The 16892-nt window shown below is 36.8% G+C and overlaps 3 protein-coding genes across 4 annotated transcripts; 2 read left to right on the forward strand and 1 right to left on the reverse strand.

Moving 5' to 3' along the window:
* The first annotated feature begins 533 nt into the window (after positions 1-533).
* LOC137743473 (kinesin-like protein KIN-12F) lies at positions 534-6732 on the forward strand. Its single transcript, XM_068483372.2, has 17 exons — positions 534-1031; positions 1150-1212; positions 1307-1444; positions 1606-1689; positions 1779-1904; positions 2016-2075; positions 2170-2223; positions 2335-2427; positions 2539-2634; positions 2758-2909; positions 3155-3304; positions 3481-3610; positions 3701-4663; positions 4754-4837; positions 4931-5005; positions 5110-5901; positions 6265-6732. Exons 1-17 carry the CDS (start codon positions 717-719, stop codon positions 6502-6504), a joined length of 3615 nt encoding a protein of 1204 aa, XP_068339473.2. The 5' UTR covers positions 534-716; the 3' UTR covers positions 6505-6732.
* Positions 6733-7345: 613 nt separating this feature from the next.
* Positions 7346-8173, forward strand: LOC137742915 (uncharacterized). Its single transcript, XM_068482854.1, has one exon. The coding sequence runs from the start codon at positions 7346-7348 to the stop codon at positions 8171-8173; it is 828 nt and encodes a 275-aa protein (XP_068338955.1).
* A 4070-nt stretch (positions 8174-12243) lies between these two features.
* Positions 12244-15412, reverse strand: LOC137743732 (small ribosomal subunit protein uS8mz-like). Of its 2 annotated transcripts, none has more exons than XM_088679745.1 (4): positions 15257-15412; positions 13744-13912; positions 12605-12765; positions 12244-12482 (listed from the first exon to the last, which is right to left on the reverse strand). In XM_088679745.1, the coding sequence occupies exons 2-4, from the start codon at positions 13871-13873 to the stop codon at positions 12384-12386; spliced, it is 390 nt and encodes a 129-aa protein (XP_088535871.1). In that variant the 5' UTR covers positions 13874-13912; positions 15257-15412; the 3' UTR covers positions 12244-12383. The 2 variants fall into 2 exon arrangements, with proteins under 2 accessions (XP_088535871.1, XP_088535872.1); XM_088679746.1 differs by having other exon boundaries at positions 13744-13925; positions 15257-15402.
* Positions 15413-16892: the final 1480 nt, after the last annotated feature.

Consider the following 16892-nt stretch of genomic DNA (forward strand, 5'->3'; position numbering starts at 1 on the left):
GCCACATTCCAACTTTGATTCCTCCTCCACATAGTTGTAATTAAATGAAAATTTTGGCGGCGCCTATGTCTGAAAGAACAACCATATTGTGTACTCGAAAACAAAAGAAAAAAATTTGAGCTCAACTAATTGCATGCCCTGTACCCACCTTGTCCGTGTATATATATAATATATGTATACTGATATGTTCATGCATGCATAATGATCTTTGCTCCTTTGTTTCCTTGTTTCCTTGATATATTAAAAAATAATATATATATATATATAATATTTAATTCTATTCGGTATGGGAATACCGAAAAAATGGAGATGCAATACCGAATCCCATACCGAAAATTTCGGTTTGGTTCAGAATGACATACCGAAAATTTCGAGAATTTTGGTTTGGGATCGGGATTTTTTCGGTTTGGTTTGGAATTTTTGGGATTTTTTTCCAGCCCTTTTCATACCTCAAAGAAAAAACCCTAAAAACACATTTAGGTTTTTGGACGGGACCAGTTCGATTCAAATGAAGTTTGAAAACCCCTAAAAACATATCAAAATCATCTTTCTCAACGGTCATAATCCCTCTCCTCCTCCACGTTTAAAAAAACAGCGCTCTCCTCCCTCTCTCTCCAACGTTTTCGAATTCAAACTCTCTCGGTATAGCTCTCCCTCTCTCTTTCTGTCTCTCCCTCTCTCTCCCCTCTGTCTAGATTGCTTGTGATCTTAGAACAATGAGGACGAAGAACAAAAACACTGACAGCGCCGGCGAGTCTCGGTTTTTAGGAACCATTTCGGCTTCTTCGCTCCGAAACCTCCTTCCCAGATCCACTTCCACCAAGAACAGCAAATCCATCTTCAGTCTTCGAAACCCTAACTCCGAAAATACTCCTCCACTCAGTCCTAACATCCAGACCAATCACCACGCTGGCGACGATTCCTCCGCTTTGCCAATCAAGCCTGTACTCTCCGATCTGTCCGAATCTCAGACCACAGAATCGGACGGCCAGGAACAAGCGTCGGCTTCTCTTAATTCCCCAACGGTGAAGGTATTTATGAACTATTGTTTACTTTTATTGTCTAAATTCGGAATCTGAGAATTAAGAACCTAAGCAATTTGAAAATTGAACATTAGAAGCTTAATTTTTGAAACTGCTCAATTTTCAGAGTGTGATTGATCGATCCAACGGTCAGGGTGAACTCCTGCCACCTCTGGACCCATCAGTGAAGGTAATTGAAATTTGAGTTTTCATTCATTTACTTATATTTTGTATCATTACTTTTTGTTTTTCTTATTTTCTTTGGGTTTTTTAAATTTGTATAGGTTGTGGTGAGAATTAGACCTACTAAAGATGGTGCAAATTGGGGAGATCGGACAGTTAACAAGGTTTCTTCGCGCAGTTTGTCCGTTGGGGACCGTACATTTTCATTTGATTCGGTTTTTGATTCGAAATCCGGACAGGTATGATTCTTTGATTAGTATGGAATTACATTTTTAAACTCTGAGTAGGTGAAACCTGAACAATATGAAGAGTGAGGAATTGGATTTCTGTTACTCTTCTTAGCTTCGAAAACGAAAGTTAAGTGGATTTTGATTCATGGTTACTTTTTGGTTCGTACCAGGAAGATGTTTTTCAGATGGTTGGTGTGCCTGTGGTTAAAAATGCGTTAGCCGGTTACAATACTTCCATCTTGTCATATGGACAGGTACGAATTCATATCCATAGATGAACGTCATTTCAAGTGGGACAATTTTGTATTTGTTGTGTGAATATCTTTTATTGAATTCTCTTTAGAGCGGAAGTGGCAAGACATACACGCTATGGGGTCCGCCAAGTGCTATGGTTGAGGATGCCTCTCCTGGAAGTTGCCAAGGCATTGTTCCACGCATCTTCCAAATGTTGTTTTCTGAGATTCAGAAGGTACGCTTTTTGGTTTCTTGTTTAGTTCTATAGCTGGAAAGTTGCGAAAGCACTAAGCAGGCGTGTATTGACATGTATTCATGAATGTTTGTTTGGGATTTGTACGTGTAGGAGCAAGAGAACTCTGAAGGGAAACAGTTGAATTACCAGTTCCGTTGTTCTTTTCTCGAGGTATACTTGTTCGTACGTTTGTAAATTCTTTCTGTAATATATAGCCTAGGATCCTTATTTAGTAATGTGGTTTGTAAATTTTTCTCTACCACAGATATATAATGAACAAATTGGAGATTTACTTAATCCAACCCTGCGGAACCTTGAGGTGGAGGTTTTCTTTAATATTAAGTTCTTTCACTGATGCTTTTTTTTCAACTTTTTTGGTTCATTAGTAAATGCTTAAGATACTAATGGGTATTACTTTAATCTGTTTTAGATTAAGGATGACCCCAAAAATGGATTTTATGTTGAGAATCTGACCGAGGAGTATGTGACTAGCTATGAGGATGTGACACAAATTTTGATTAAGGTGAGCTATATACTTACAATTTTCTATTTACCATCGAGGTCCCAATGTCTTTTTTTTTTATTGTTTTCTGCTTCGCATACATACTCATCAAGTTTTCTGTACCTGGAGCAGGGGCTTTCAAGTAGAAAAGTTGGAGCAACTAGCATGAACTCCAAGAGCTCAAGGTCCCATATTGTTTGTACATTCATCATCGAATCCTGGTGTAAGGTAAATGCACATTGAAATTTTAGTTCTACTAATGGGACATTATTTTTCTAGAGTAGAAGTTGGTTTAATTATTAGTTTCGTGTCTGTCACTTGAGCATAGTGCTTAATTACTTGATTCTACAGGAGACCTCATCCAAGTGCTTTGGTAGATCAAAAACAAGCAGGATGAGTTTTGTTGATCTTGCCGGCCTGGATAGAAATAAAGGTGATGATGATACAGGTAGAAAATGTGCGAGGGAAGACAAATATGTAAAGAAGTCATTGTCAAGGCTTGGGTATGATTCTGCAAGCTTCTTCTTATATGATTCCTTAAAATTTTTCCCTCGGGCACCTTATGGTAAACAACTTATTGTTACAATATGAGGAATCTTTCTTCGACATTAAATTATTATTATTCGTACACAAGGATCTCTTTTAAGGAAAGATAACGAAGCTTTTGAGTATTTCTAGACTTTGTCGATCATTTGTCTATGGCCAGTGGTGTGACTTTTCAACGATTAATGTTGTTGTTTTGGTGCAGGCTTTTGGTAAATACTCTTGCAGAAGCGCCTCTGTCTGGAAAATCTGAAGATGTTCCATATAAGTCTTCCTGCTTAACACATTTACTGCGAGAATCAATTGGTGGCAACTCAAAACTTACTGTCATATGTGCAATTTCCCCGGATAACAAGTATTTGACTGCACTCTGCTATTTGCTTTTTTGCTATGAAAATTGATTTATCATTAGTATGCTTGGATACATATATGTACATGCATACTTGCACAGCATACATACATTTACTGATGAAACATGTAGTCAATGTACTGTAAATCCTCAGAAACATTGGTTGTGCTTGTCAAATGCAGACATAATGGTGAGATACTGCAAACACTAAGGTTTGGAGAACGAGTGAAATCTGTTAGGAATGAACCAGTAATAAATGAAATAACAGAGGATGATGTTAATGATCTGAGTGATCAAATTCGCCGGTTAAAGGTACCAAGTTCTTTGTAGTTCTATCTGGAATTCTGTCGTAAAGGTTGAAGGTGATAGAAATTTGAGATATATGAAATGTGTGTTTTGCAGGAAGAACTTATAAGAGCAAAGTCTAGTGGATCGCTTGTGATTAAGAATGGATATTTCCAAGGGAGAAATGTACGTGAAAGCTTGAATCAATTGCGGGTGAGCCTGAATCGATCTTTGATTTTACCCAGCATAGATAATGATTCTGATGAAGAGGTAAATATGGATGAACATGATGTAAGGGAACTACGTGAGCAGCTAGATGAGCTGCATAATTCTTATGAGGAGGATATTAGGGACAATTCTGTCAGTGAAGATTCTGATCAGTTGCGTGGAAGTTGTGATACGGACTCGATAAGGGAAGCTGACTTTCATAGTTCAGATGAAAAAGAAATTGAGGTATTTGAAGAAATTGATCTGGAATTTTCTCAGAATGAGCTTCCTCCTAAGGACAACAACAAATTGGCAGAAAACCTTTCTCCTACCACCACTAGTCTAGAAAACAGAAGTGGCGTTTCAATCAGTTTATGCTGTCGGTCCCCACTCCTCCAAGACCCAACACTGTCTGAGTCTCCAAAAATTGGAAATGCACAAAGAAAGAGTGTCACTTTTGCACCAAGTTGTTCAGTTAGTCAGAACAATGTACCAGACAATTCCAAGTTCAAGTCAGATGTATTGAGACACTCGCTTAACCAAAGTGAAAACATCCAATCCTCTTTGCGCTCAAGCAAGATATTTCCAGGCCCCACTGAGTCATTGGCTGCCAGTCTCCAGAGGGGCTTGCAGATAATTGATTGCCACCAGCAGAATTCCAAATCAAGCAAATCTGCAGTCTCGTTTTCCTTTGAGCATTTGGCATTGAAACCTGTTAAAGCTAGTTCTTCATCTCAAACATTACCAGAAACAAGGCCATCCACAGATGGGCCATCTTCTTCGTTCCTTTGTGCATCATGTAAAAAAATGGTGTATAAAGATGATGCCAATCAGGTCCAGGATAGCTTGAAAACATGGACTGTAGTAGTTGAGGTACGTTAAGTTTACCTTGCTGTAAAACTCAGGAATGAATTCTGATTTGGGAATATGCCTTATTAATTTCCTTTTTTTTCGTCTATTCAGGATGGATTGGAAGAAGCTAAAAAGGAGGAGCTTGAGAATCGTTGCAAGGAGCAAGCAGCTAAAATTGAGCAGTTAAATCAACTGGTAACATTTTCTCTTTCGGTTTTGACCTCAATAAACTATTTCTTCTCCATATATGTGTCTCTTACATTTCAGAGACTTTTATTCTGTTTTTAGGTAGAGCAATTCAAAAGTTGTGCAGAAAATGGTAAAGAAATGATACCTTATGAGGAGTTCAAAGACGGAAAGAAGGTAGGTCGGGGTGCTTTATGTTTTTAACCTTTTCCTGTTCTGATATTAACTTCCTTAATTTTGGATGTTTCAAGTTCTCTTACATGTTAGTGGTGATTTTGTAGCTTGTGAGGGGCAGTTCTGTTGATATTCACCAACCAGAGATTATAAAGGAGAAATGTGAAATACAGGAAGTTCAGACTCAGTTCGATCTTGGGTATGGGAATGCAGATTTTGATATGGATGAGAAGGAAGTATTACTTAAGGAAGTTCAGATGTTAAGGGCCAAATTGCAGTCACGCACTGATGCATTACCCAACAAGTCCACTGAGAGTCTGAGATCCTCTTTATTGTCACGATCCATGCAACTGCGAAAAAGTGGTGCATTTCGAGATAACAGCGATGAAGAACTAGAGAAGGAAAGACAGAGATGGACAGAAATGGAGAGTGATTGGATTTCCTTAACTGATGACTTGCGGATAGATCTTGAATCCATCCGTCGGCAAGCAGAGAAAGTGGAGATGGAATTGAAATTGGAGAAGCAAAGCACTGAAGAGTTGGATGACACACTTCATAGATCTGTCCTTGGGCATGCTCGCATGGTTGAACACTATGCTGAACTGCAAGATAAATACAATGACTTGGTTGCAAAGCACCGTGCAATCATGGCAGGAATAGCAGAAGTGAAGAGGGCGGCAGCAAAGGCAGGAGCAAAAGGTCGTGGATCTCGCTTTTCCAAATCCCTGGCAACAGAGCTCTCAGTATTGAGAGTGGAAAGGGAGAGGGAGAGGGAGCTTTTGAAGAAGGAGAACAAGAGTCTCAAGATTCAACTGAGAGATACTGCAGAAGCTGTTCATGCTGCCGGAGAACTCCTTGTTAGGCTTAGGGAAGCTGAACAATCAGCATCAGTTGCAGAGGTAACTCATATTTCACCCTTAAATATAGGGGTGTGTATTCTACACACCCCTTTTTACTTCACACACACACCCCCCTAAACATATGTCTTGGTGCTCTGGATATAGCTTACTTTGGAAAAGCCTAACATTCGGCAATTTTGCGATCAAGTAGTCACCATTCTGTTTAAGTATTTTACAGTTACAGTACTTTACAAAGAGCCTCAAGATAACTTGAAAACTTTTCCACGGGTCATGATTCAAAATTATTCAGGCGTAGAGACCACTCAAGTTAATGGTTGTTCCAAGTTCTTTGGATAGAAAGGCTTGAAGTAAGTTTGTGTCTCTCATTAATTGTTTTTGTCATCTGTTTTCCCATAAACACAGGAGAATTTTACGAATGTGCATCAAGAAAATGAAAAGTTGAAGAAGCAAATGGAGAAGCTTAAAAGAAAACACAAGATGGAGCTGATCACCATGAAGCAATACATGGCAGAGAGTAAACTGCCAGAGTCTGCTTTGCAACCACTAAACCGGGAGGACTCTGACATTCCGCAGAACACAATCATAGATGATGATCAGGCATGGAGAGCAGAATTCGGAGCCATATATCAAGAACATTACTGACTGCTCAAATTTGGAAACCAAAATGCAATTTGGAAAATTTTGGTCTGCTCACTGGCAGTGCAAGCATTCAACTACCGATTTATCTGGATGAGACCCAACTTGGGTTCATGCAGTAGACAACAGTATTATGAATCCTTTTATTTTCTTTTACTGTGTGTAAACTTTAAAATACAACAGTGTTATGAATTCATTCTTTTAATTTCAATCCATATGATTAAGTGTTTGTTTCCAAGCTATGTCTCGTAAATTTATTTTTCGGGATACTAATTAGACTCTATATTCTATTGCCAAGGATTCACAATACACGGTATTAAATACAAAATATCTTATTCTATTGTGTTTTCATCTCTCAGTAATTTATTACTTTATATTTGCTAAAACAATCATCCAAATTTCTTGCTTCATAAGCTTACAAGTAAATTGTGTGCTTTTTCACAATGATTTACAGAATTTGACAGAAAATGAGGAATTTCTGACAAATTTTAGATGTTTGTGTTGGATATTTATCTGTTATTGTTATTTGATTTATTTAGTTAATTTGCTTCTCTAATAATCCCTATTTGTCAGGGAACATGGTTAGTGTTTGACCTAATCTTTAGGAGAATCCCAATAGTCTAGGGTTGTTAGACGTGGGATATTCTATTGCTTATTTTTCTGATTGCTTGTTTCCTGTACGGCTATTTATGCCGGTTTTTTGAGTCAATGAATAACAAGAACATTCTCTCAAACTTTTGCACTCTTTAGCTTTCAAAGTTCTAGTTCTTAACAATTGGCATCAGAGCCCCCCATTGGGGCCTGGTTTGAAAAAGCAGCAGCTTTCATCTTGCAGCAGCAAGACTCAATGGTGTTTGAAAACAATTTTGTGCAACCTACGATTCCACGATTTGATGGTCACTATGACCATTGGAGCATGCTAATGGAAAATTTCTTGCGATCAAAGGAGTATTGGACTCTGGTTGAAACCGGTATCACAGAGCCCGCTAGTGGGGCTGTCTTGACAGAGACGCAGAGAAAGACATTGGAGGAGCAAAGATTGAAGGATTTGAAGACAAAGAACTACTTGTTTCAAGCAATAGATCGTGCCATCCTGGAAACCATCCTCAAGAAGGATACTGCTAAGGATATCTGGGATTCCATGAAGAAGAAATATCAAGGTACAGCACGAGTGAAACGTGCCCAACTTCAAGCTCTTCGCAAAGAGTTTGAGATTCTCCACATGAAGGAAGGAGAGTCAATCAATGATTACTTTGCAAGGACATTGGTGATCGCAAATAAGATGCGTATTCATGGTGAAAATATGGAAGATGTTGCAGTCATTGAGAAAATCCTTCACTCAATGACCTGCAAATTTGACCATGTGGTGTGTTCCATTGAAGAATCAAATGACATTGACAATCTTTCGATTGATGTGTTGCAAAGTTCATTGTTGGTTCATGAGCAAAGGATGACTAGTCATGTTGTGGAGGAGCAAGCCTTGAAGATCACCACTCATGAAGGAACATCTCCATGCAGAGGTAGAGGACGCGGGGGCTTTCGAGGAAGAGGCAGAGGCAGAGGACGCCAACTTTCCTACAATCAAGGAGCACAATTTGATAAGGCAAGTGTCGAATGCTTTTACTATCACAAGTTTGGCCACTATCAATATGAATGCCCTGATAAAGAGAAGTAAACTAAGGTGAATCTTGTTGAGACCGAAGAAGAAATGCTCTTGACGGCTTACATTGACAAAAAGGAAAACCCATCAGGTGATACTTGATATTTAGACTCCAGCTGCAGCAATCATATGTGTGGTAATAAACTCTTGTTCTCTGATCTAGATGAAAATTTTAGAGAAAATGTGAAGCTTGGAAACAATTCTAGCATCTGTGTTATGGGTAAAGGGAATATTAAAATTTGATTGAATGGTAGCATGCAAACAATCACTGGCGTATTTTATATCCCAGAACTAAAGAGTAATCTGATTAGTCTTGGTCAGCTACAAGAAAAGGGTTTTGCAATCCTTATTCAGAAAGACAACTGTCAGATTCATCATCCGAAGAAGGGGCTTATTGCACAAGCCAAAATGACAACAAATCGGATGTTCCCTCTATCCACACAGATTCCACATGATGATCAAACTTGCTTCACTTCAACCACACAAGACACAACATGTCTATGGCACTATCATTATGGGCACCTAAACTTTAATGGATTGAAGACCCTGGAGCAAAAGAAGATGGTAAGAGGACTACCTCAAATTCAGACTCCTTCAAAGATATGCGAGGATTGCATTATTGGAAAGCAGCATCGTGACTCATTTCCAAAAGAGAGCACATGGAGAGCTACAGAAGTATTGCAATTGGTTCATTCAGATATATGTGGACCAATTAATCCAACGTCAAACAGCAACAAAAGGTACTTCATTACATTTACTGATGACTTTAGTCGTAAGACATGGATTTATTTTTTGGGAGAAAAATCTGAGGCCATTGCTGCATTTAAAATATTTCGTGCACATGTTGAAAAAGAAACTGGAAATTGCATAAAGATTTTTCGTACTGATCGTGGCGGTGAATTCACATCACATGAATTTACTAACTTATGTGAAATGAATGGAATTCGTAGATAGCTTACTGTAGCCTATTCACCACGGCAGAACGGGGTGGCAGAGAGGAAAAATCGTACTATTATGAATATGGTACGAAGCATGCTGACAGAGAAAGACATCCCAAAGAAGTTTAGGCCAGAAGCTGTCAACTAATTCCATTTCCTTCGTGATCTTACAAAGGCAAGTGTTGTTGATCTAGTTCATTGTCAAAGTCAAGATCAGATTGCAGACATATTCACCAAGCCTCTGAAGCTAGAAGCCTTTGAGAAGCTGCGTGGTCTACTTGGAGTTTGGTCAGGATCTACTGTAAACTGATTGCTTGAATAGCTTTCAGTTTAAGGGAGGGAATGTTGGATATCTATCTGTTATTGTTATTTGATTTATTTAGTTAATTTGCTTCTGCTAATAATCCCTATTTGTCAGGGAACATGGTTAGTGTTTGACCTAATCTTTAGGAGAATCCCAATAGTCTAGGGTTGTTAGACGTGGGATATTCTGTTGCTTATTTTTCTGATTGATTGTTTCCTGTACGGCTATTTATGCCAGTTTTTTGAGTCAATGAATAACAAGAACATTCTCTCAGACTTTTGAACTCTTTAGCTTTCAAAGTTCTAGTTCTTAACAGTTTGTTGACGTCGATTATCTGTATATTTCAAAGCAAAACAAAACACTAACGATAAAGTAAGATATTCCCCATTGCAATGATCCTAGCTGCATGTTAAGATGTAAAAATTTGAAAGTTAAGAAGCTTGCAAGCAAATTGTATGGTTTTTCAAGATGACTTGCAGAATTTGATAGAAAATGAAATTGCATATTAATCATTTGCGATATATATATATTGTACTCTCCAGTCGCAATGGATATAGATAATTAATTTCTTCCAATATCTTACAGTCCATTCCTATATGCAAAGTAAAATATTTTGTTTTTATCTCTTCTAATGCTTTCTACAATTTTGAAAATAAAAAGTGAGTTTTTATCTCTTCTAATACTTTCTACAATATTCAAAATAAAAAGTGAGTTTTTATCTCTTCTAATAAGTTGATCATGTGTTACATTACATATATGAAAAATATGAAATAGCATCGATCATGTTAATTTCATTTGGAACCCAAAATATGTTATATAACATCCAAATTGAATATTCAACACTTTTTTTTTTTCAGAAAAATAAAAAACCTAACCAAAGGAAAAACTAATTTTCCCAAACCGCCCACCATCGGCAGTACCAGAATTTGGAGGGTTGTAAATTCAACATGTGGTGTTACTAATCCATATGATATAATTACGAGCGATGATGAGTTTATATTTTAGGCTCTTAGACGGTGATCAGGCGTGAAGAGCAAAACTCGGAGATGAAGAGCATTTATGAATGGTCGAAAGTTGAAATCGACTAGGAAGTGTATAAGACATTTTGGAAAGTCGCAGTCCTGTACTAGTTACTGCTATGGCTGGCTGAAGACACATGCATTCTTACTCGTCCTATTGATTCCCAACTTCGGCAGAAACCGAACAACAAAGACATTGTATGGTAGTCGTTTCGAGTCTTGACTGAGCTCGCATACGAGTACACTTTTTCTCGTAAAATTATATCACCACGTGTCTAAGTTACAGCATTTCTTATTGATAAACGATCTTGAACGTATATATTCATCTACATTTTTCTTTTTTCCTGGAACGTAGTAGAGTGAATTGTTGAAGCAAATTGTTGTCGATTCAATACATGTTCGACTTGCCCATCAACATTTGCAATCCAAAACATATTTCCATCAACATCACTCGCTCTCTAGAATGTTTCAATTAATGTGTTCATGTGTATGACAGAAAGTTGCTTCTCTGTGGATTCTATGGCGGTGCCATCATTCGTATCCATCAACACAATCATGTTCTTGAATTCGATGCTACGAATGCTCACCCATGCTGGCTTTCCCCATCCGAAACTGGCTTTGTAGAAGGGAAGCCGGCGCCAACTGGTACAAGCATAGGTTTCCACATCATGTGATGGTTTGCGCGGATTACCACACCACCATTAGGGTACTCTTCTTTATATACTTCAATGCCTTTTCGGAGTTTGACAACCAAATTTTCGCGTCTAATTCACTCTCTAAGTTCATCGCCCTGAAGCACCACACGAGATGCCCCAATATGCTTACCGGCGCCAAAACCTGAGCTGACAATCATTTCCTCAAGTTCACCGCTCGAGAAATGCAGATCCATGATCATTGCAGCTGATCGAAACATTGTAGTCGACTTTTCCCTCAAAGGGATATAAGCGAGTGAGGCCTTCCGATAATGATTTCTTTAGAAGCTTGAGTTTTTCAGCAAACAGAGAATGCATGGAGATCAATATTGACTTCATCGCAACAACGACGATAGAAGAGAACTAGTGGGATATGAATATCAGGTTGAAACTGATCAAAAACAGAGGGTCAAATTTCTAAGGTGGTGGGGAGTTGGAGAGGATGGTTAATTGTTTCCTTTGAGAATGACTTGTTCCACAATAATCATGAGGTGGTGAGCAAAAATATTTCTACGATAATAAAACAAGTAACTTATAGGAGACGTCGACATATTTACAGAATATTTAAAGGATTTAACAGTAGGAGGTAAAATGAGATACAAAAACACAATTTTGGTGGCAAAGTGGATGGATCTACGTTTTTTTTTCCCTAGATCGTAGAAGTAGAGTGAATCGTTGATGCAAATTACTGTCGAATTGATGCAGCGGTAGTATATGGTATTTTCTGTAAGCGTGTTCCACTTGCCCATCACCATTTGCAATCAAAACATCTTTCCATCAACACACAAATCTTTGTTGACCTCTAAAGGTCATGTCTTTAGATAAGTGACCACGGATACGCTAGATAAGTGATCACATCTTTCTCGGTACCGATGCATAAATCAAAACCAGCAAACCCTGACCCGAAAGAAAAAGTGAACAATTGTGCAAATAAAAATTCACTAGCATGCCCAGGAAAATATGCTTCAAAATAGGTTTAAAAGAGTAATAGACTGGTTTACTAAATGCTGCTACCATTTTTGTAATAAACAAGAGCGCTGTTTCAAGAGGAATGATCTTGTTCTACCTGTACCAGTATTGACTTTTTAGTGTAAAAATGTGGTTTTTCGTTAAAATGAACAGTACTGGGAGCTTTTCGTTAAAGTTCCCCTTATCTAAATCATAAGTTGACACCAAATTCACATAACTTGATATTGAGGTAAACAAAACAACAAACTCACGTTGGTGAAGTTGGAATATCATCATACCAGAGAACATTTCTCCCTTTCCCATCTAATGAAAATAGCCAAGAACCTGACCCCCAACATTACGCTTCACAGCCTCTTCGTGATCCAACACACCTTCAGGAGTAGTAATCACAACATAACCCCACTGCATGAAGAGAGCAAAACCCATTAACAGAAAAATCCACACATCCCAGCAGGCAACTTTAAATAATAACGGACAACAAAAGAACTTTTAACACATCTTTCGACACCAAGAGGTTAACCAACCTGTCGTGTCGGAAGTTTTTGCATTTGGTACTCTCCAATATCTCTTGCCTTCACATCCTGCCTGTATGTAAGAGCTTTACAATCATTAACCCTGCCTTGTAGTTGAACTGTTATCCTCCCCACTCTATGCGGATCAAAAACTTGAAAATCCTTGATATAACCTAAATAAAGCATACCACATTCAGGAAAATTACTACATGCAACAAATTGATAAATAATATTTGGATTGTATATGGACTTTTTGATACACCCCCTCCTACTCCCCTCCCAAAGAAACAAACAAGAAGTGTGATGCACATGGTACATGCAAAAATGCTCCACTGTCTTTCTTCTGTATTTTCAATACAACTATACAACAGAGCCCCCTTCTATAAATACAGTGGAAACTAAATTCCCCATTTGGTTTCGAAGACAGGCATATTTAAATAACTGTTGAAAGACATCCTAACATTAATTTATATTAGAAAGTAAACTTTTTTGGTAAGCCAATTACGAACTTCTTCATTTAAGTAGAGAAAGAATATCATATATAAATATTATTTTTCAAAAAAGTAATACCATGTCTCCAATTAAAACTACAAATGTAACCAAAGCATCCCATAACTAATTACAAGCTGCCTATAATGCTAGTCCTCTAATAGCGCGTTTTAAAACCATCACCAATTTATTCGAAGCAATACACCCTCGAACAGTCTTATTATTTATTTATCTTATTCAAGCATGCCTGATTATGGCATCCATCAGAATGAAGGCAGTGTTATGAAATTCATAAATTGACATTAAATCCATGAGACCAACAAAACAAATAAGTGACAGCATTTGACATCGTAGGTAAGCTCAGATGAGGGACAATAAAGCCCTAAAACTGGTCAGCCTGTTCCAGATACCATTTTCTTGTTTATGTGAAATAATACAAATAAAAATTAAATAAACCTACGTTGATTAAAGCCAAATTCCTAGAGCCCACCCCAACTAACTGAACCTGGTTCTATAGATCCTTATTCACTACAAGTTTACCATCTTCAAAACCCTCTCAACAAATTAACTTTACAAAAAATCCATATTCGGAAAGTACATAGTAAATAGTTAGTCTCAATTATCAAAACATATATAAAAAAGAGGAGACTATAGGGTTTTACCTCGATCTTTCATGATTTTGAGGAATGATGACATTACTATGGATATGGGTTTCAACTCCACAGTATCTTTCCCCCTTCTCTCCGCATTCACTATCGATCTCAATGCATTATTCAATATCATTCTCCCCATCCTTCTCTGTGCAAAATCCAACCCTCAAATGTCACGCACCTAAATGAAGGCTCTGTCAGAAACAAAATGGTAATGTGGTGATGTTTTTAAAATCTCTTACAGCTGTGTAGTTGGAGTGATTAGCTGTGAAGTAAGACATGAAGATTTGAAATCTTGAAAAGTATATCTAGAAAACTAGGTGACATTTCTGCACATAAATCCTACATAAGGGAATCCATGGAGGGTAATGGCCCTTCACCTGTATATTTGTTTGAGTACAGGGTTAGGAAAGAATTCTCGTAACTTGGAGAAATAAAACCAACAACTCAAATTTAATACAAGCATACTAAAGCTTCCCAATTTTTCTTATAATCGCTTTAACTATTGTTTCAATGGCTAAAAAAGTTCTTTTATCTAATTTCAATATTGTCCAAAGAAAGAACAATGCCAAAATTGAAGGTATCCTATCCTGTCCTTTGATATAAAGTAGTAAAAAACAATATACTGCAGCATCTTCTTGTCTGCTTTAACATGAACTTGAGTAATAACCAGAAGAAATAACATTAAGCCATACCAGCTTAAAGGTATGTTTGGGCGACGGACTTCCAAATTCCAAGGTATGTAGGCAAAACAAAGAAGAAATGGATCAAAGAAAGTTAGATAGGAGGAATTAGAAAATGCACCTCATGATCATTACAAAGCTATGGGATTTGTAAATGACTCCTCCCAAGTAGTCATTTGCAAATCTCTCCATCATGCCCTTTGTAATGCTCATGTGGTGCATTTCTAATTCCTCCTATCATTTTTTTTTTTTTGATCCATCTCTTCATCACCATCCCTAAATCCCTTCGAATTTGAACGTTCCTCACCCAAACATACTAAAAGAATTGATAGAGTATTAAGTGCAGCTTAATTACAATGCAAATGGTAGTCAAGTTTTCTCTAAAATTTTAGGGGCAGGTATCACCACAACAAACACACACTTAATCAAACAATGACGCATTCACGCTACATAATCAAAACGTGCATTATTTTAGTATGCTGATTCCAGAAAAGTAAGCATTCCTGATTTCACAGAGGTGTCAAAGATCGAATCAAGGTTTATACAGGCTGTTAAAACCCCAAAACTGGTATTCAGTCTACAACGTAACATAGAATGTCTTCAGCTGGTACATACTAAACCCTAACCCTAATTAGTTTACAACCAATCCCTAAGCCCTAAACCCTAAAACATTAACCCTGAATCAAAATCACATTTCTGGTTAGCTCCATCCGTCAAACCAAATAATTAACAATGAAATTTCGGTGTTTAAGCGCAAAAGCAATCCGGGCAATTACAAGAAATGAGGAATGAGACTGTAAAAAAGAAAAAAACCCACAAATGAATTAAAGATCAGAAATTACCTTTTCGGAGTGATGGATTGTCGGAGTCTCTGAGTGTGAGGGTGAAAGGAGGCCTCAAGGGGAAAATATGAACTGAATTTCGGGGACGAGAAGTGGCAGTGGAGGACTGCTAGGCTTGGTTCACACATGGTTCACACTTCACCGCTGGGCTTCCATTGGGCCTAAGAGTATGAATTTAAAATTCTACATAATCAACGCTAAGGCCACTAACTATGTATTTGATCAGAGCGCTCAAGCTGTAATTAGTTAGTAACTTAATATTAGAGTCCAACTCAGGTATGTTGGACGGGTTTGATGGCCAACCCAACCTTCACAATTCGGGTTTCCCCATCCCCGGTACCTCCAAACCCCAAGTCGCCAACCCCTTATCATGAAAAATTGTATTTCTAAACTTTGACTATGTAACGTGATTACGTAAACAAAAAAAAACCTATCGAAAAGTAAATAACTTTAAAAAAAATTTGACACAATTGTTATAGCAACCTACAATGAGTTGAATGTTTCATTCCATGTCAAAAGAGTTATTCAATAAAAAGAAAATACGAGACATTGCAAGACCAATAAAGATGATTCACAAACATAATTTATAAATAAAAAACTAGATTTTTATCCTTAAATAAGATGAAGTTTAGAAAAATGTCTTATATAAGATTAAAATTTGATTTTCGTCCTTAGACTCTATTAAATGCTAGCATATGTATTCAATGTCTCGGCACAAATGTATTGGTATATAAATTTCGGTACAAATATAGCGGTACAATTGTATCGGTATATAAGTTTCGGTACGAATGTATCGTTACATAAGTTTTGATACGAATGAATCAGTACATATATTTTGGTACGAATGTATCAGTACATAAATTTCGGTACAATTGTATCGGTACAAATTCATCGATACATAAGTTTTAGCATGACTGCATTAGTATATATATTTCGGTACACAGGTATCAGTGCATAAGTTTCGATACGATTGCATCAGTACATAAGTTTTGGTACAAAATGTCTCGGAACATAAATATAATACATACATAGGTACGTAATATGCGTATACATATATACATAGAAATTTACACACAATGAAGAATATATGATATATATATATATATATGGCTTTTTTTTATTGTGGGAACTTATTAATAATTGTCAAATAATATTTTTATTGTTTATGAGGATCAATATATAACCTACATACAAAAGCTCAATAATTATTAGAACCTAATTGATATATTTAGGTACGAACATTTTGGTTTCCTAAGTTAGTATAATATGTTTAGGTATGGACATTTAGGTACACTAGTTTAGTATAATATATTTAGGTATCAACATTTCAGTACACTAATTTAGGATTGTATAGTTGGGTATAGAATTTTCAATACACTTATATTTTTGCATATTTTCTTATGTGCCACTAATTTATTACAATATATATAGGTGCGGACATTTCGGTACACTAAATTAGTAAAATATATTATGATACGGACATTTAGGTACACTAATTAGAGGAAGTTAAATAAAATTAATAAATTAAAATGTGTATAATAATAAATTTAAAATTTAATGTAATGACATTAAATAAGATATCTATTAAATGTTAACACAAAAATATAATATAAATTTGAATTAAGTACTCATTAAG

Source organism: Pyrus communis, chromosome 11, assembly GCF_041283825.1.
Source record: "Pyrus communis isolate YQ-2024b chromosome 11, ASM4128382v1, whole genome shotgun sequence".
Taxonomy (NCBI): Eukaryota; Viridiplantae; Streptophyta; class Magnoliopsida; order Rosales; family Rosaceae; genus Pyrus; species Pyrus communis.

Coding starts and splice junctions, on each gene's coding strand:
- LOC137743473 (XM_068483372.2), top strand. CDS start 717: ATGAGGACGAAGAACAAAAACACTGACAGCGCCGGCGAGTCTCGGTTT. Junction 2,224..2,334: donor CAACCCTGCGGAACCTTGAG/GTGGAGGTTTTC, acceptor AATCTGTTTTAG/ATTAAGGATGACCCCAAAAA. Junction 4,664..4,753: donor CATGGACTGTAGTAGTTGAG/GTACGTTAAGTT, acceptor TCGTCTATTCAG/GATGGATTGGAAGAAGCTAA.
- LOC137742915 (XM_068482854.1), top strand. CDS start 7,346: ATGGTGTTTGAAAACAATTTTGTGCAACCTACGATTCCACGATTTGAT.
- LOC137743732 (XM_088679745.1), bottom strand. CDS start 13,873: ATGGGGAGAATGATATTGAATAATGCATTGAGATCGATAGTGAATGCG. Junction 12,766..13,743: donor CAAAATCATGAAAGATCGAG/GTAAAACCCTAT, acceptor TGCTTTATTTAG/GTTATATCAAGGATTTTCAA. Junction 12,483..12,604: donor AAAAACTTCCGACACGACAG/GTTGGTTAACCT, acceptor CTCTTCATGCAG/TGGGGTTATGTTGTGATTAC.